The sequence below is a fragment of the Balaenoptera physalus genome, assembly GCF_965194825.1.
Source record: "Balaenoptera physalus genome assembly, chromosome: 4".
NCBI lineage: Eukaryota > Metazoa > Chordata > Mammalia > Artiodactyla > Balaenopteridae > Balaenoptera > Balaenoptera physalus.
In genome coordinates, this window is record NC_138891.1 from 120,188,961 (window position 1) to 120,208,582 (window position 19,622).

Consider the following 19,622-nt stretch of genomic DNA (forward strand, 5'->3'; position numbering starts at 1 on the left):
TTCATGTAAATGTTAGGCCTTTCCTTCCAGTGGAAGTTTTAAGGTCACCAGTGCTAGTTAGCAGTAAAAAACCTTCCCAAAGAAACGTTTTGGCTGAATAGCTTGTTACAGGCTCTGTTTGCACAAGTCGTCTGTGTGGGACTTTGGAATTTGGTAACTCATCAGTGCTGATAATGGTCACAAATACCAGCTCGAGACCAGGAACATGCCTCCAAAAAACTATATTTTTGTAAGTAGTTTTCATTGCTAACCACAATCAGCACTGAATTTACTGTTTTAGGCTTCAAGACTCTTCCTCTGTTCAGAAAACAAAAAAGTGCTTTTACCTTAAGGCCAAAATGTAAATGTGTGACATGTACTTTTCCCCAGGCAAGTGACTCACTGCAGATGTAATGACAAGCTATCCTTCAGTTTGATAGTTGATCAGTGAACTGGATGTGGAACTGCAGGAAATTTGCAATGTTAGGAAATTAGATAAGCAAGATTATCTCTAAACTTAACCTCTACTTGTTAAAATTATCTACTATTCTGGCCAAAGTTAATGGCCATCAAAATTTGGAAGGAGTATATTCTTAGATTCAATTCACTCCCTCAACATTAATTTAATGAGAGTCTACTGATGTGCAAGGGATGAGGATACAAAGACAAGGAGATACTGTCCTTGCCCATAGGGCATTTTCAGTCTTTGGTGGAGACCAACCCTAAATAAATGCTTGCCAAAATAGAGCTATAAGCAAAGTATTATGGGAGCACAGAGATTTGGAGAAATCTTTTCAGAAGATTGGACTCTTAGAGTGTGTCTTAAAAGGTAAAAAGAAGTTTCTGGAGAGAGAATAGGGGCACGGCATTCCAGAAACGGCCAGAGAGCATATATAAAGGCAGAGAGATATAGGATGTATATCCAAACATTTGTTTGGATGTGTTTGGGGAACTGGCTGGAGGGAACATTTCATAGAAAAGTGTAGTGAGAAATAAAGTTAGTAAAAGTCTATGTCAATCCCAATCTCCCAATCTCCCAATTGACATATATACACTAATATGTATAAAATGGATAACTAATAAGAACCTGCTGTATAAAAAAATAAATAAAATAAAATTCAAAAATTCAAAAATAAATAAATAAAAATTAAAAAAAAAAAGTTAGTAAAAGTAATTGAGTCCAATGCTACAAGCTTCGAATACCCTCCTGATGGATTTGAACCCTCCCTCAGGCACCATACCCTCACATATTTTTAAGTAGGAGTGTGACATGGATAAGTCTGTCTTTGAAAGCTTACTTGGGAGATAGCCTTGAGTATGAATCAGTATGGGGAGAGTCTGTATAGCAGTAGGTATAGGGAGAGTATGTTAGCTCGGGCTGCTATAACAAATACCATAGACTGGGTGGCTTAAACAACAGGTATTTATTTCTCATAGTGCTGGAGGCTGGAAAGGCCAAAATCAGTTGCTGGCCATTCGGTTCCTGGTGAGGGCTCTCTTCCTGGCTTACAGATGACTGCTTTCTCGCTATGTCCTCACAAGGCAGAGAGAGAGAATCCCATCATGGGCCCCACCCTCTTGACCTTATCTAAACCTAAGTACCTCTCAAAGGCCCCACATCCTAACACCATCACATTGCGGGTTAGAGCCTCAACATGTGACATTTGGGGGGACACAAACATTCAGTGCATAACAGAGAGGAATTAGAAGTCTCCTTAATAACCAAGGAATTAAATAGCAGGGTTAGAATTAAGGTTGAGATAGTCATGGTGGCAGAGATAGCTCTTAGAGATGTTTTGAGGGACAACATTACTAGATCTTAGCTGACTGATTAAACTTGAGGAGGAATAAAACTAAAGAATTAAAACTGTCAGTGTAATGATTAAATACATAGGCACTAGAGTGACACTCTCTGAGTTCACCCCTCTGTGTGATGTGGGGCTAGGTTCTTAAAGTCTCTGTACCTCAGTTTCCTCATCTGTAGAATGGGAATATTAACTGTACCTACATCATAGAGAAATTGTGAAAGTTAAACATGATAATGGGTATAAAGCACTAAGAACAGTTTTTGCCCTTCAGTAAGACTCTACAAATGTTAGCTAGAGAGTATTTATTACCAACCATAACTCACAGTAGTATTCACTAAACTTTTTGAATTGCTTCATTCAAATTGGTAACATTTCAAACTCTAAAGATCAGGACTTGTGTTAAAAGACATTAAATGATTTTTTCCTTTGTAAAAACTTTTTCATGTGCTTTTTTGTTTCAAATACTATGTTATCGTTGAATAGTCTTAATTTATAATATTTGTTGTTTATCTTCTAGGTTTCAGTGAATAAGACCTAAGAATAACAGATAAGAATTTTTACTAAATTTTTTCCAATTTAATATTTTTATCATAGTTACACATTTATATCATTAAAAAAGGTCAACTGTATGTTCTTATAAGAAATAGCAGTCTCATGCCTCTTCCCACCCCACCCTTACCCTCACTCCCTGATACCGCTTTTTTTTTTTTAACATCTTTATTGGAGTATAATTGCTTTACAATGTTGTGTTCGTTTCTGCTGTATAACAAAGTGAATCAGCTATATGTATACATATATCTCCATATCCCCTTCCTCTTGAGCCTCCTTCCCACCATCCCTATCCCACCCTCTAGGTGGTCACAAAGCACCGAGCTGATCTCCCTGTGCTATGCAGCTGCTTCCCACTAGCTATCTATTTTACATTTGGTAGTGTATATATGTCCATGCCACTCTCTCACTTCGTCCCAGCTTCCCCTTCCCCCCCCGCCCCCCGACTCCTGTGTCCTCAAGTCCATTCTCTATGTCTGCATCTTTATTCCTGTCCTGCCACTAGGTTCATCAGAACAATTTATTTTTTTTTAGATTCCATATATATGTTTTAGCATACGGTATTTGTTTTTCTTTTTCTGACTTACTTCACTCTGTATGACAGACTCTAGGTCCATCCACCTCACTACAAATAACTCAATTTTGTTTCTTTTTATGGCTGAGTAATATTCCATTGTATATATGTGCCACATCTTCTTTATCTATTCATCTGTTGATGGACATTTAGGTTGCTTCCATGTCCTGGCTATTGTAAATAGTGCTGCAATGAACATTGTGGTAAATGTCTCTTTTTAAATTATGGTTTTCTCAGGGTATATGCCCAGTAGTGGGATTGCTGGGTCATATGGTAGTTCTATTTTTAGTTTTTTAAGGAACCTCCATACTGTTCTCCATAGTGGCTGTATCAATTTACATTCCCACCAACAGTGCAAGAGGGTTCCCTTTTCTCTACACCCTCTCCAGCAGTTATTGTTTTGTAGATTTCTTGATGATGACCATTCTGACTGGTGGGAGGTGATACCTCATTGTGGTTTTGATTTGTATGTCTCTAATGATTAGTGACGTTGAGCATCCTTTCATGTGTTTGTTGGCAATCTGTATATCTTCTTTGGAGAAATGTCTATTTAGGTCTTCCATCCATTTTTGGATTGGGTTGTTTGTTTGTTTTAATTTATTTATTTATTGTTTTTGGCTGTGTTGGGTCTCCGTTTCTGTGCGAGGGCTTTCTCTAGTTGCGGAGAGCAGGGGCCACTCTTCATCGGGTGCGCGGGCCTTCTCACTATCGCGGCCTCTCTTGTTGTGGAGCACAGGCTCCAGACGCGCAGGCTCAGTAGTTGTGGCTCACGGGCCTAGTTGCTCCGCGACATGTGGAATCTTCCCAGACCAGGGCTCGAACCCGTGTCCCCTGCATTGGCAGGCAGATTCTCAACCACTGCGCCACCAGGGAAGCCCTGTTTTTTTGATATTGAGCTGCATGAGCTGCTTGTATATTTTGGAGATTAATCCTTTGTCAGTTGCTTCGTTTGCAAATATTTTCTCCCATTCTGAGGGCTGTCTTTTCATCTTGTTCACGGTTTCATTTGCTGTGCAAGAGCTTTTAAATTTCATTAGGTCCCATTTGTTTATTGTTCTTTTTATTTCCATTTCTCTAGGAGGTGGGTCAAAAAGGATCTTGCTGTGACTTATGTCATAGAGTGTTCTGCCTATGTTTTCCTCTAAGAGTTTTATAGTGTCTGGCCTTACATTTAGGTCTTTAATGCATTTTGAGTTTACTTTTGTGTATGGTGTTAGGGAGTGTCCTAATTTCATTCTTTTACATGTAGCTGTCTAGTTTTCCCAGCACCACTTGTTGAAGAAGCTGTCTTTTCTCCATTGTATGTTCTTGCCTCCTTTCCTGACATTGCTTTATCACTTGATTAAGGTGGAGCCTTAAATTTTTTCTGTTTCTTCTTTGTAAATAATAATTATTTAGGGGGAGATAATTTGAGATGAGGTAATGAAACTGAGCAGGACCCTGTGGGGCTCCGGGGCACGGAAACCTTTCTGTGTCCTCCATTCTTTGTTTGTAGGAAACAGACTCCAGCCTCCATGACCTTCCCTGAGTCCCAAAGGGCAGGTTCGAACAGTTGCTAATCAGGGAAGGGAGGGGATGCAAGACAAGGGAGGAGCAGCAAGGAAACATTAGTGCATTCGTGGGGCAAGGTTCTGGTTCTGTCTTAAGGGATACACATAACAATATCTTTGAGGTCTTTACAGAACTAAAACTCCCCAGCAAATGGAGTTAGCATTCTTCATTCCAGAGAAGACCACCTGAGGCCAGATTAAAGGAACCAGAGAAGCTCATCAAGAGATGACCTGAGACCAGATTAAAGGAGTGCAGGCCCTGCACAAACTCAAATCTTATCAGCAGCCCCGCCCGTGAGCCATTGCTATAAAACCCTTCACTAAATCCTCCCAGGTTGGGACACGCAGTTTTCCAGGCATGAGCCCTCTGTGTTCCCCCTTTGCCTGGCAAAGCAATAAAGCTATTCTTTTCTACTTCACCCAAAACTCTGTCTCCGAGATTCGATTTGGCACTGGTGCACAGGAGCCGAGTTTTTGGCATTAATAACTCTCCCACCTCTCATGACAAACTCTCCATTTATTCATTTTTAAAAATCAGTATGGACACATATTTTTAAATTTTATTCAACTAATTCACTAATTATTTTGATACTTAAATCGTCTCCCATTTGGTCAATGGAGCCCCTTCAACATAGCTTCTGTGTTCTTTTGACATGTCCACATCATTTTTTGAGGACTTTTTGGGGACAAAAAGACTCATCTTGTTCTTTCCCTGCCTCAGCACTAAAATCAATCATTTCCCTAAAGGGTGCTGATTTAGTGGAGAATGGTTTTAGAAACTAAGATTTGAGTTCTATGTGTACCCACTGCTTTTGTCGGAGGTCACTCTCCCAGACCCTCTCTGTAGACAAGCACACATGGGTATGTTTGTATGTGCATGTATGTATGTATATATGTATGTATGTATCTATTTGAAAATGATGAGTTTACCTCATTATCTTCAATTCTAGTCAAACCCACAGGGTTCCTTCTAGTTTTTTCCCTTTCCAACTTGTAACTCGTTCGGGAATGAGAAACCAGGCTCCCATTATCCTTAATATATTTACTTATCTGATCAATCTTTGTGTGTGTTACCAATTTCCCATTGCCACTCTTCCCCCTGCAGGTGCCCTCTTCAGCCCACTGGGGCTCTGACACCCCACATCCAGGCTCTTATCTCTGCTGACGCCCCCATGGGTGCCCTCCTTACCCCTCTGGCAGCCTGAGAGCCTGCACGAGCAACCCCCCACCTGCTCCAACTCTAACACCCCATACCAGCAGCCCTACCCCTCTACACCCCTGTGGACACCACCCTTGTTTGTCCCATCTAATAGCTCTCAGACTGAATTGTTCCAGAAGGAAAGGAAAAAGGGCAACATAAACTTTGTACATTTTCTTAGGTCATTTTGCTGGTGCTATTTCTAGTACCTCCAGTCATGAGAGTTTACCTAAGTTGACTGATCAGAAGAACTCGGCACACCCAGACATGTGGCCAAGCTGCAGGCTACAGCAGGCACGAATTCTTGCTTTCCAGCAGTCCCAAGCAGTGAGTAATGGGATAGGTCCTGCTTTTACTTCTAATGAGCATTAAGTTACTGGTAATGACTAAGAAGAGGGTTATTTAACTAACAGTTTCAGATCTTGTTCTAAAGTTTCTTTGTAGCTAACTAGGTTTCTATTTCCAACTCACTTAGGTATGAGATTGGAATGATTTGGAATTAGGCTTCGTAGTGAGCTTCCTTGCTGGTCCCCCTATGTTAGCTGTCTTCTCACTGGTTCTAGGGTATGGTACAGAAATACGTCATTTCTACAAGAGATTAATATAATGTAATGTAATATAATGTAATATAATGTAATGTAACATAATATAATGTAATGTAATATAATGTAATATAATGTAATGTAATATAATGTAATAATAATATAATATAATATAATATAATATAATATAATATAATATAATATAATATAATATAATATAGGACATTTGGGGCTTTGTACACACTGCTGCCGTTTCCTTCTGTTGACAGAGGAAATCCCACCCACGCTGTGCACAGCCCCTTGAATATCTATGACTGTGATCATATTTGACTTTATCGCCTCTGCTTTGAAGAACCAGTCAGGAGCTGTGGAGTATGTGCTTTTCCCCCTTATTTTCTAGGTAAAGCAGTGGGCATTTATAAGCTTTGACATTTCCTAGCAATGAGTTCTGCTAAAACTGGCTTTTTGATATAAGAAAGGCACTTGCTATCTTCAGGTTCTGATGGGAACTATTCTTGTAGCCTATCCTGGTTGCCTTCCAGAATGAGGACAGATAAGGCACTCTCTGGGTTCACTAGCAGTTGTCCTGGTTCAGACTAAGTCTTGCATTGCCTAGCAGGAGAAACTTACCCTGCCTTTTCTTGTCCCTCTGTTTTCCTCTCCTGGCTGTTTCTGTGGGCCCTCAGAGTGTGGATAAACGTCCTACAATTCCTTTAGACAGAAGATCTTGTGTGCGAGAAATAAAAACTAGGAGTCCAGACAGAGGTGGTATCATATCATGGGAGCTCTGGAAATGAAATCAGGAGATTTGGGGTTCAGTCTTTGCCTCTGTGGCTAAAAAGTTCTGTAGAATGTTTGCAAGTTTCTTAAGCAATTTAGGCCAGCTAAGGGGATGAGACTAGATCAGCAGTTTCTAATCGGCACTTTGTGGATACCCAGGGCCTGTAGGTCACTCAGAGCTGCTTTCGGGGTTCATGGTAGCAGTTTTGGGGAACTGGGGTGACAGTCACTGAGAAGGATGTAAAGTGGGCTGTGCTGTGATAATCTCCATTGCCTTTCACTTAGGGCAGCAGCAGCTCAACTTTCATATATGTTACACCTTAGTTGTTCTTGAAGGATTTTTTTTTTTGAAGAAAAGCATTCTTGTAAAATAAAACAAGAGCAAATCAAATAAAACCTATGAGACTCTCAAAGTCCCCTTTAGCAGCACATATTTAGTGGTCTCCTATGACATTTATGTATCTTACATGCTGGTTCACTTGTTCTCCGAGATGAGCCCCATCTGTGTCGATCTGGGAGAGAAATTCCATCTGTACTCTGATGAAGGGCAGCAGAGCCCCGCAGGACATGAAATCTGCTGGCTTGGACTTTGTTTGAACAGGTATGAGGATGAGAAGAGGTGGAAGAAGCAAAGGAAATGTGGTTTTGCATGTCACTAGTTCGACTCCTCCAGCCTTTTCTGTTAAGTGAGGGAAGCTCCCCGATCTCTGTAGGGCAGCAGCAGTGCCCAGGACCCCACATTTTTTGGGGTGCGTTTGTGAGAAGTAGTGTGGCAGCAACAGTGGGGAGAAACTCAGCAGGGGGCCCAGATGCTGCCCTTCCTAGTCTCTGAGCTATCTGATCAGGACAAAGGGAGCAAACTCCCCCTCGCGAGCTAGCCAGCAGTTTAGTTATTTACCTGGTTAGTCGTGGGGCACTGCAGAGCTCTTCTCCCACCCAGCACTGTGTACATTTACCTCAAGAATGTGCTCTTTGGGCTGGTGGTGGTTGAGATTGAGTGATATCTTTCTCTGATGCAGAATAACTGTCTGGAGAGTTATTTGTGGGGTGGAGGTAGGAGAGAGCAAGGAGGATAAGAGCGGTACACCAAACATTCAATGTTATAAAACCTTCAACGATTTATCTAAAATTACTGGGTATTGACTCTACTAGGGGCCATATACATCTTTTACTTTTTGTATAAAACTCAGTCTTCAAATAATTGAAGACCAACACCATGTTAAGAGAAAAAAAGAGTATTAGATAACTGTCTTTGTTACACAAAAGATTATTTAAAAAACAATGAAAAGCTGTTCCTCTAAGCCCTCTTAGAACACATGGAAAAATTCAGAATAGTATAAGAACCTCTTGAGTACGTTTCCTTCTCTGGAAATCATAGAGACCTGAGCTGAGGGGCCGGAGGTGGTGCTGCTTAGAGGCAGCTGCCTGGATGAGGTAACGCCGGATCCATGGTTTCCAGACTTATTAAATTCATGGAATATTAAAATAAACATAGAAATCAATTGTGATGATTAATTTTATGTGCTAACTGGCCTTGGCTTTTGTGCCCAGTTGTTTCAACACCAGTCTAGATGTTGCTGTGAACATACTTTTTAGATATGATTAATATTTAAGTCAGTAGACCTTGTACAAAGCAGATTAAGCTCCATAATCTCCATAATGTGGGTGGGCCTCATCCAACCAATTGAAGGCCTTAAGAGAAAAGGCTAAGTTTCCCTGAAGGGGAAGGGATTCTGCCTCCAGACTGCTTTTAGGTCCAAGACTGCAACATCAACTCTTGCCAGGGTTTCCAGCCTACAGCACCCACAATTGGGTAAGCTGATTCCCTAAAATCAATCAACCCCTTCCCCACCCCATCTCTCTGTCTGTCCACCTACCTACCTACCTACCTACCTATCTACCTATCCGTATTGGTTTTGTTTCTCTGCAGAGCTCTGAATAATGCACCAACATAAGATTGTGGTTTTAATTTTTACCAAGTAAGGACTCAAAACCAAACAAATAAATAAAAATGAAAACCAACCATCTACTGTTATCACTTCACGAAGGAAAGAACAATTTTCTGCTCCCATCATAGGAAAGAAGTAATCTCAGATTAAAGGACAGTTCTATTAATTGAAGAAATCATGTCCTACCAAACAGCTTACTGCACTGACTTTACATTTGTCATTTTCCATTCACAGGTGGAAATGTCTGAGCCAGTCTTTAGGAGTTGTGCTCTGGGTGACCCAGCTTCTGACTGTGTGGGAGAACAGCCCCACTGTCACTCCTAAGAGAAGTCTCCCCAAATACTTTTCCCTGATAAGAGAATGTGGGAAAGTAATGAGGTGCCAAGACTTACTGTCCTTTTTTCCTTTCCACAAACAGTACCTAGAGAATTGTAGAGTTGTTTATGAGCCATGTGCATTCTGCCGTCTCTTCTCTTTGTTTTCAGATGGTCATAGAAATATCTTGTTGAAAAAGCACCTCACTGTTTCTTCTTAATGAAACCACACTTCCTTTATGTCCTTTCAGCTCAGTTCTGCTGTTCATGCAGAGGCGGAGGAAATTTTCCATTGCAAGTTTCTTAAAATTCATTATCCTTACAGAGTGTAAGAGCTGGAAGTTCCCCTAAAGATCACAATGTTCAAGTCTACTTTTGACAGGCGAGATAACAGAGGCTAAGAGAGGTGGAGTGGAGCCCAGGAGTGGCAGAGGAGGGTTAGACCCCAAGTTCTCGAATTTCAGTATAGCAATGGCCTTGCTCATTAAAACTTCCTCTTCTAGGCAAAGAATATACAAATCAATTTTCACTGCAAAGTAAAGGAGCTGTTACAGTGGAGGATTACTGGACTGAATGTCAATATTATGACATAGTATGAGCGTGTTTCATGTTTGGTAATTGCAATCATTGTAGCTTTTGTTGTGGTCATCCATGTACAATGCTTGGTGTCAGTCTATTTATCTCTTGTAAAAATAAAATACAGTGTGTGTGTGTGAAAAAAAAAACAACTTCCTCTTCTGCCTTCATCACTTTCATTTCAGTTGACTCTTTCCCCCAGAAGAGCCCTTCTCCCTTTACCTCTCCTTTTCTTTGCTTTGAAGTTACAGATCTGACACTCAGTGTTTAGCTATGCCTTGGCTTTCTTCCACATTCTGTGTACGGATGGCCTCTCATAAACCTCCTTTTATCTAGGTTTCACATTTCCCCACTTTCCTCTGCTGAAGCTTGATACCAACTGACCTATAAGGGCTTGTCCTTCAAAACAGCCTTAGTCCACTCTTGCCTGTAGGACCAATTACCGAGAGGACAAGTGAAAATAATTGCTTGGAAATTATTGCTTAAATTAAAGCTACAGAATTCATTATGTTTCCTACATACTATTTATAGGAACTTTTCAAATTTCTCATTTTCCACACACTTGAAATTTTATCTGGTGGGTAGGGTTTTGTGAATTTTTGAGCCACAAATTTATCTGAGTTTCAGATTCTGATTTATTTTCAGTAGTGCTCTCAGTTTAGTTTACTCCAATTGCAAAAATACTCCTTCTCTGTAGGTATTTACAGTAACAAACTCTGAATGCAAATTCAGAGAAATTCAATCAATGGTGAGTCATGGGTGCCAATCTCCACCTCATCTAAACAGTCCGGCAACCCTTCCACTTGTACCCAGGACTTTTCTCATTTCTCAAGAAGCAGCTATTCATTCACCCCTTCGCTTGAGCTTCTGACCCCATCATCTTTTCCTTTTCTTTCATGGAGAACAGAAACAGCCAGGTAGGCACTTTCTCAACTTACCCTCCAATGAATCTCCTTCAAATACTTTCATCTGCGGTTTTACCTTCTCTCCAATATCAAAGCCTGAGATGATCCTGGACCTCTTCAAAGACAATTCATTCTAGGTGTGCCACATTGTTCTGCCTCTTCAGTACTTTACTCCTTTGATTATTGCTGCCTCTCCATCTTTAGCCTTTCCACTAGATCTGTCTTCTCAGAATTTACTCATGTTTAAGTATTGATACTCCCCAACTTGAAACAAAACAAAAACCTTGGACCCACAATCCTGACTTCCTCAACTTTGTTTTATGGTTAGACTTTTTAGAGCCCATACCCCAAATCCACTATCCTACTTGCCCACACACACTTCAAATCATTATGATCTACTTTTGCTCCCATAGGTCCAGTAAAACTATTCTCATTGAATTCCTAGTTGCTAAATCCAGTGGACCTTTCTCAATCCTCATTTAATTGCTGGGCAGAATCCTTTTCAGTTGGTCAATATAGCTCTGTTGGCTTTTATATCTCTTAGACCCAAAGCCTACAGGGTTTGTTAAGAGTTCCTGGAACACAATCTCAATTTGATGAAATAATTAAAGTGGAAAATAGGTGGGAACCAAATGGTGAAGGCTTTTAATGCTGAGCTGTGAGGATTGATCTTTATTCTCTAGGCAGTGGTAATCTATAAGAGTCTGAGGAAGGAAGTACAATAGTAATATCACATCTTTTGGGAAGTAAACGCTGGGGCAGTGGATGGTTTGGAGCAGCGGTTTGCAAAGTGCTGTGCAGGGCAGCAGGGCCAGCATCACCTGGGCATTCGTCAAGATGAAATTCTTGGGTCCCACCCTGATCTACTGATTCAGAGGCTTTGGATGTGCAGCCACGTGACGTATGTGTCATGAAGCTCAAAGTTAGAGAACTACTGGTTTGGAGGAGAAACAGAGACAGAATAAGTACTAGTCATCAAAGGCCTAAAATAGAGTCACAGAAATGTTGTGGAGAGTGGGGTATGTGAAGAGAATGTGCAGTATTCAGTCACTGGATGAGGGCCTTAGGCATTTTTTTTTTTTTTTTTTTTTTGTAGCTACTGACAGAGAGAACATGCAGTCCTGGTGCTGCCTCTGAAGTCTTATTCACTCCTTCATTCAACATATGCTTACTGTGTTGGGGTCATTTAGTATGACCAGGGAGAACACAGGCCAAGCTCAGAGCTAAAGTTATGACCATCACTGGTTTGTATTAGATCACTTCCTGCAAGATCCTGGTAGATACAAACTGTGAGGACTTAACAGTTAATTCGTGGAGGACAGAGAAAAGTGCTCCAAAGTCACCCCACCTATGAACAATGAACACTTTTAACAGGAAAACAGACATCTACATTACCAAACGATTTAATTTCTCTTTAGAACCTTTGCATCAGTTTCAGCTGACCCAAGGCAGACCATGTGGTCCTGAGGGATAGTTCCGCTATGTGGTGGCTCTCAGCAGTTCACTTTTAGAAACCAGTTCTGTAAGATCTCAGAGCGGGAGAGCACTGAAATGAGATGTCACAGGGTTCTCAGTTGCAAGCCAGAGAAGGCAACTGGTTGATTTAGGCGGAAAAGGAATTTATTCAATGGGTAGAGATTGCCCAGGAAGCTTGGAAACCAGGCAGCGACAAAGGTGATTCTTCAGCTACTAGGTTCATGGCCAAATTCTCAGAGCAGTGGCTACTCAACACCAGATGCTAGGAGCTTACCTGTTGTCCCCATTGGATATATACCAGATGTTTCCCCTAGTGATAGTCAGACGCTGCTGCTCTCAGCGTGGATCCTCTCCTACCCAGTTTCTTTGCTTCGCCAATTAGGGTGCAGTGTCCCAGTTGCAAGGGAGGTTGGGTGAAGTTTTTGCTTCCACAGGTAAAAGTGGTCTGTGCCATTTGAACACTGGAATGGGATTCAGATGCAGAGCAAATGCCGCCCCTCCCCCCCAAAGAAAAATCCACTGATGTAAACTTGCAAGTCGTGTGGAACTTTAGAAGGGATCTAAGACATCATCTAGATCAGATTCCAAAGATAAAACCTTTTAAAACCTTTTAATTAATAATTTAGAACACCAATATATAAATGATTTAAAAGGCGTTCTGCCTGCAGCTCCCCCTCCTTTCTATTCATCATACTCACACCTACTTACCAGTCTCTAAGACACCTACAGAGAATTCTGGGTCCTATAATGACATTTAAAAATGAGGGCGAACCAATCATTTTACAAGTACTTTGAAAATTCTTAAGGAGGCTCAGAACCTGTGCAGGAACAAAGATGATGAAGCAGAAGGCTTACATTTTACCAACTGTTGGCTCTAGCTTAGTGAATTCAGGCTTAGAAAAGTTTAAGTGATTAATTTCCCTTAACGTCACAGAGCAGTTAAAGCTAAATAGGAGAACAACTTCATTTGTGGTCTGGTGCTCTTTCCAGTACTTTCTCCAAACCAGACTCTCTTGATCTTCATCGCCTCTTCTGGAGAACAAAGTGGTCTCAGACTGTTAGACTTTGAAGAGACCTTCAAGGACGATCAATATTCTTTGCAACCCATTAAATGTTTCAATTCTCAAACATCCCTTATTTTGTAATCTCCCTCTTATCTCTTGAACAACTGTTTCCTAGTTTCAAATTATTACCACAAGGTATATAAATTACTTTAAAAATCATTTGTGGGAAAAATGATAATTAAAAAAAATTCAGATTCATAGTGCTAACCATGAGTAATTTTGAATACTTTATTATTTTAATACCCTTTTAAAAGCCAACTTAAAAATATTCACAACAGCTTTATTCATATAACCTTAAACTGGAAACAACTCAAAAGTCCATCAACAGGATGAATGGATAAACAAATTATAATACACACAAAAGACTAGTCAGCTAGAAAAGAGGGAATGAACTACTGAAGCTTGCATTAATATAGATGAATTTCAGAGCAGCCGGCTGAGTGAAAAAAGCCAGAAGCAAATGAGCACATCCTGTGGAATAACATTTATGTCAAGTTCTAAGGCAGGCAAATGCAAATTACGGTGATAGAGATCAGAACAGTGGAAAGGAAATGGCGAGTGAAGAGATTAGAAAGGGGCCCAAAGAGGGGATGGTTACACAGTTGTATACACTTATTAAAACTCAAACAACCCACTTAAAATCTGTGTATTTATTGTATGTAAAGTACACTCCAAATTAAAAAGTTGTATAGACATCTAGAAAGCCACAGGAATCTTATTTTCTGCTTCGAACTCTTGGGACAGAGGGAATATTAAGTATCAAAGAAAGATTCTCACAAAAAAGTTAAGAAATTGTTAGATAACAATTCTAAGTATAGACTCCCTAATCGTGAAAAACAAAACTTTTCATTTAGGTCAATAATTTAAAGAAAATATACGGACACAAAAATATCCACTGAAGCTAGCAGATAATAAAATATTTATTTTATTGTTGTAAAATTAAAAATAGTAGACAAGCATATGTAGTTACAGTTCCAAAGCAGAGCAATACAAATATATAAATTATTGCAGTTTTAAAAGGAAAATATAACAGCCAAGTAATGTCTAAATAAACTTTTTTGAAACCAACTTGGTTTTCATCACTGCAGCTTCATTTTCTTTTCTCAAAGGTCTTAGACAATTTTGTACAAATTTCTACTCAAGTTTAAAGCAAGATTAACACACACACAAACTGTAAAAGTATGAATGGCATTTAACAGAAGTCACTACTGAACACTTTCTAAAATGCCTCTTTTGGAGGCAGTAGAATGGAAATAAACATTCTACACGTTCGAAAGAAGAAACACACATTTACTAAAATTCCCTTTGCTTTCTGTGCAGTTGAGGGAAGTTCAACTAACACTTTTTCTGAAGGGAGGGTGGAGGGCAATACTCATCTTCATGATTTTTAAATTTGTTTTTAATTTGGCAAGGTTAAAATTGTGGACTAATTCAACATCACTGAAATGCATAAGTAATCTGGATTATTTTAAACTAAAGAGAATAGGAAAAGCATATGTTACAAACTAGGTGCTCAAGAAATCTCAACGCTAGAGACTTGCTATGATATGGTTCATAGCAAGGTGACCAAGCTGCTTAATAGGTTAGACTACATTATCATAAGGGCAGTTATGAAAGAATGAAGTGAATGAAAATATTTAAGACGCTGGACGGAATGTTGTTATTCCAAGCACAGTATTACAGCCCTCCTCCAAGATACCTTTACTTGTGCCAGAGCCTTATTACCTTATTATTTTGGTAAATAAACTCTCTCCCACCCCACCACCACAGTCCTCAAATAATTATTTCCACCAACATAAAGTTAAAAATGCAATTGAACACTGAAATGAAATCAATTATCTTTGCTTTACAGCCACATCTGAACAAAAGATTTTTAAAAAAATCTATTTGTAGAGCACTAAACTTTTTATTAAGTACTTAAAATTACTCACATATCTTACTTTAGCATAAAAATAACGCTACAAGAACTTTACACTGTACCATTTTAAAGTTTTTTATGTCACGTAACTTAATTTTATGGTTACTAACCTGAACCTCCTACTAAGCTACACAAATAATTTCTTTAAAAGTTCCTACTGAAGTTTTGAGCATATACATTTTCTATTACATTTTACAACATTAATAACACTAGCAGATTTCTTCCAAAACAAAACAAAATAAAGCCAAAACTGGTAAACATTAACACACAGGCATCCATCCCAAAATATTAAAAAAAAAAAAAAACGCAGCAAAAACTGACCGAAAGCCTCAACATTGTAAACACCTAGGTAAAAAAATATATAAACAAAAAAGAATGAACTTTAAACCATTTTCAGTGGTAAAGAATACAGTAAAATAAAAAACCCGAGAAATCTCAAGATGCTTGTCAAGATGCCAACAAAACAATATATTTTGACTATATTACTGAAATCACTTTCCAACATGAATTTATTTTAAAAATAATCCTCAAATGCATATAAAAATGGGCACTTTGTGGTGAAATGAACATATAATTTGAAAAACTAATAACATTTCTCTGCTCCAACACTGTGTGTAAGCAACTACATAATGGAAAGAAACACTATCCTGCTGCCTGCATGCATCATCTATTATTGGTCTCTTAAGTGCATGCCTTTAAGAAAAAAAAAAAAAAAAAAGACTAATTTGGATACTAAATACTAGGATCAAAGGATAATAATTGCAAAGTAAATAGGTTTTTAGCTTAAATAAAAGGCTGTAAGCATTTTAAATCTTCAAAGAGAACAATCTTGTGTGGTCAAAATAACTTTAAACTTCAAACTGATTTTTTAAACTTAATTCAACTTGTCTAATTATGAAATCTAAAGTGAAAAAATATTAGTCTTATTTCACTCCCTTTAATTATATAAGCTGTGAAAATGTCAATAATGGATGATTAGCAGTCTCTTTTTTACCATTTTTGAAACTAAAGGTATATGTGAGGTTTTCTTCTAAACTTCCTCAAAAAGTACTAACAACTCTGCAGAAAAATAGCCTAGTATGGTAACCAATATTTGCGGTATTTCATATTCTCTGAAAACTCAACTCTATCCCTTATCCTTATTTTAGCATATACAATAATTGCATATTCAAGAAAACTAACATAGGAATATAAAATAAGTTGACCAAATATTTGGATAAACTGCTGTGCAAAATACTTCTGTCAAAAATTTTTTTTAACTAGGATACCCTTCCAAATTAAGTACTAGTGCGAGTACCAGCACCGCAGGTATTTTTTAAGAGCACCTTGCCTTTGAAGGGCTTAAGTTGAAATATCTAAATGGAATAAATTAGAGTCCTCAATTAAGACCTTCGTATATACGCTCCCATCCAATTGTGCCAAACTCATTAGTAACGCTATAAATTTGCCAGAAACTCTAAGAAATAAGCAAACACTTTCTTTGGATAACACTGTTGTATTTGGGACTGCACCATATGGCTCATGTTCTGGCAACAAGCTACTACTTACATCAAAGGCAACACATCCCAAACTTTTACGACTGTCCCTAAGTGATCTAAATAGAACCACAAATGTGTACAAGCACCCTGGCTGGGAAGATTCTTAATGAATTATGCCAAAAAAGAGTAAAGTCAAATTTGAAAATCTGACCATAACAACGAAACACTGAGATACTTATCAGCTTCATCAGGAAATGTCTTTATCCAACTTATAATTTATAGAGATTTTGATATTGCACCCATTCAATTAAAGCTTATCAAAACTAAGGCAATGCATCCCCACTCCCTGGATTTTAAATTCATTCTGGGTGACTCAACGGATTGAGAGAAATTGAAAACATCTTTCAAAAGCTCCCTCCGAAAAGCAGTTATGTCATACTTCAATGAAAACAAAATCAGTGAGATATCAATTGATATCCTCAGGCAAATTTAACCCATTTTAGCATTACAAAAAGTTGTTTTCTACTAGGTTGAGGTGTTTCTTTGCTTAGTCAAATACTCTTTGTGTTCAAGACTAAAATCTGACCCAAACCAGGGCAGGCTGCCAAATTTAAGGCAGAAGTTATTCATATCTTTATGCGTGAAACTGCCAAGTTAATGGGCTTTTCTGTGGATTCTTTCAAGCAAAGGATCCTACCTCATAAATACATTCTAAGTACCAGTTGAAAACAGAATTTAGAGCCCATTTTAATTCTGCATTGGTTTTAGCTTTTACTATATTATTTGAAAACTTATCTAGCTGTTTGAGACAAACTATTAGTTCGGAACTCTTTGGAAACATGATAGGCAAAAAGAGTATCCTCTCAAAAACGGACTTTTTTTGAATCAGAGTTCTGTTTTTCTGTGACTAGCAATCTTCTCTTTTCCTTTAGATTCTAAAGTTTAGAAAATGCTTTCTTCGGGCACTACTTTCAGTGATGTTGATAACAGAATTTGGACAGTTGAAGGATTCTTGAACTTTTATCTGAAGTGGCACACAAAATGATTTTAATTTTTTTCAAAGATAGGACAACAATTTCATGGCATATTATATTTGAAGATAGACATTACATTTGACTTGGAAGTGAGACTTGACTTAAACTCTGTCCAAATCTAACACATCAAAGTCATTGCAATGAAAGTAATAATGATGTAGAATAGGCTTTTACTTCTATGGAGACAAGCTGACATACAGAAACTAGATTAGCATTTTCTTCTTGAACTCGTAACTGTTTTTGTTAGAAAAAAATAATGTCTTTTATTTTCCTGTATACTTGCTTTAAAAAGTTATTAATTCCTCTTTCATAAGAGTTATTAGAAGTCAAAACAATTCAACTAGATAGATTTCTATGCCAAAATACATTTATCTTTGGAAAATAAGATAAAACAGCTGTAAAAACATTATTAAGAGAATAAAATGCAGTGATCTGAAATATGGGTAACATTCACACATGAAAGTGTAAATATAATATACAGAGCCATTCAAATACACATTTATAAACAGAATGAAAAGGTACCTAAAATACTATTTTTATATATAAAATTTTCATATTAAAATATTGCTCAATAAATAAGAGGTGATATTATGAATTCCATTTACCTCTTAAATGTTATCTTTAGTAGTTTAGACTAACCTAAGAACTTTGTTAACCTTCTGTTGTTCTGACAGGTGAATTACATTAAACCATGTTTAACAAAGTCACACTCTAACGGTATATTTAAGTAGTCACATGTGGTAAAAGTTAGGGAGGGCTGTTTAGTAATTATGGGAAAAAAGATTTCCCAAATGAACCAAAATGATTAACCCTAGAAGACTAAAGTGTAATGATCTGCTTTATTTGACAAAGATGATAAACACTGCCTTAAGTTCTGCAAATTTAATGACCATAAAATAATTGACCATAACTTTCTTCAGCTTCTTCAAAGTGTGCATGCCCGGCAGGCCAAAAAAACGGCAGGCCATAGGAAGGATGTGTAAGTTTAGAGTTCAGTTGTTTATGGGTAGGTGTGACTTCATTCCTGTTCGTCCCATTTGCAGACACGGTAACTTGGAATAGTTCTTGAGAAGCTGTTCGATGGCAATGTGGCGGACATGGAGCTCTGAGGCCAAAGAATCTTTTTCTTGCACTTGGTGGGCTAACTCTTCAAAAACTTCTGAAAAGATTTAAAAAGTAGTTCCATTTTTAGTACACAGAAAGCTAATCTATGATTTATATTTCAAGTACTTTAAAATGAATGCACTGGGCAAATGTTTGCAATGAAAGTAGTTTGAAATCAAGGAAACGGTTGTGTTTTGATCATCCTAGGAAGTTGTATGCTTTGCATAGCCAACTGGAATACTGTTTTCCTTTTCTCCATCAAATGAAATTTGAGAGTCAAGCAATGACTTAGAGATGCATAGCAGAAATGGCAGTTACAACTAGCTCTGAGACACTTTTCTCAATCTGAACAGATCAACAGGTTCAATCAATTTCTAATATGACTTATGGACAGTAGAGTGCCCATTAGTACCCAGGTCTGGAACCCCCCTAAGAGGCTTTGGAATCAGACTACCGGAGTTTTGAATCCTTGTTCCGACTCTCACGAGTCTCAGGCAAGTAACTTAAACTATGTTTTTTTTTAAAAAATAAATTTATTTATTTATTTGTTTTTGGGTCTTCGTTGCTGCGCGCGGGCTTTCTCTGGTTTCGGTGAGCGCTTCGTTGCAGTGCTCAGGCTTCTCATTGCAGTGGCTTCTCTTGTTGCACAGCGCGGCTCTAGGCGCACGGGCTTCAGTAGTTGTGGCACATGGGCTTAGCTGCTCCGCGGCATGTGGGATCTTCCCGGACCAGGGCTCGAACCCATGTCCCCTGCAATGGCAGGCGGATTCTTAACCACTGCGCCACCAGGGAAGTCCTAAACTATGTTTTAATTTCTTATACAT

General features: G+C 38.5%; 1 protein-coding gene across 2 annotated transcripts in view; it reads right to left on the minus strand.

Moving 5' to 3' along the window:
* Nucleotides 1–8,932: 8,932 nt before the first annotated feature.
* The window catches only part of LOC309660049 (protein EURL homolog), a 36,491-nt gene continuing 25,801 nt past the window's right edge, over nt 8,933–19,622 (minus strand). The window contains exon 5 of one of the 2 annotated variants that reach the window (XM_082460577.1): nt 8,933–18,853. In XM_082460577.1, coding sequence (XP_082316703.1) covers nt 18,687–18,853 — 167 coding nt within the window. In that variant the 3' untranslated portion in view covers nt 8,933–18,686. The other variant, XM_082460578.1, reaches the window with a different exon arrangement.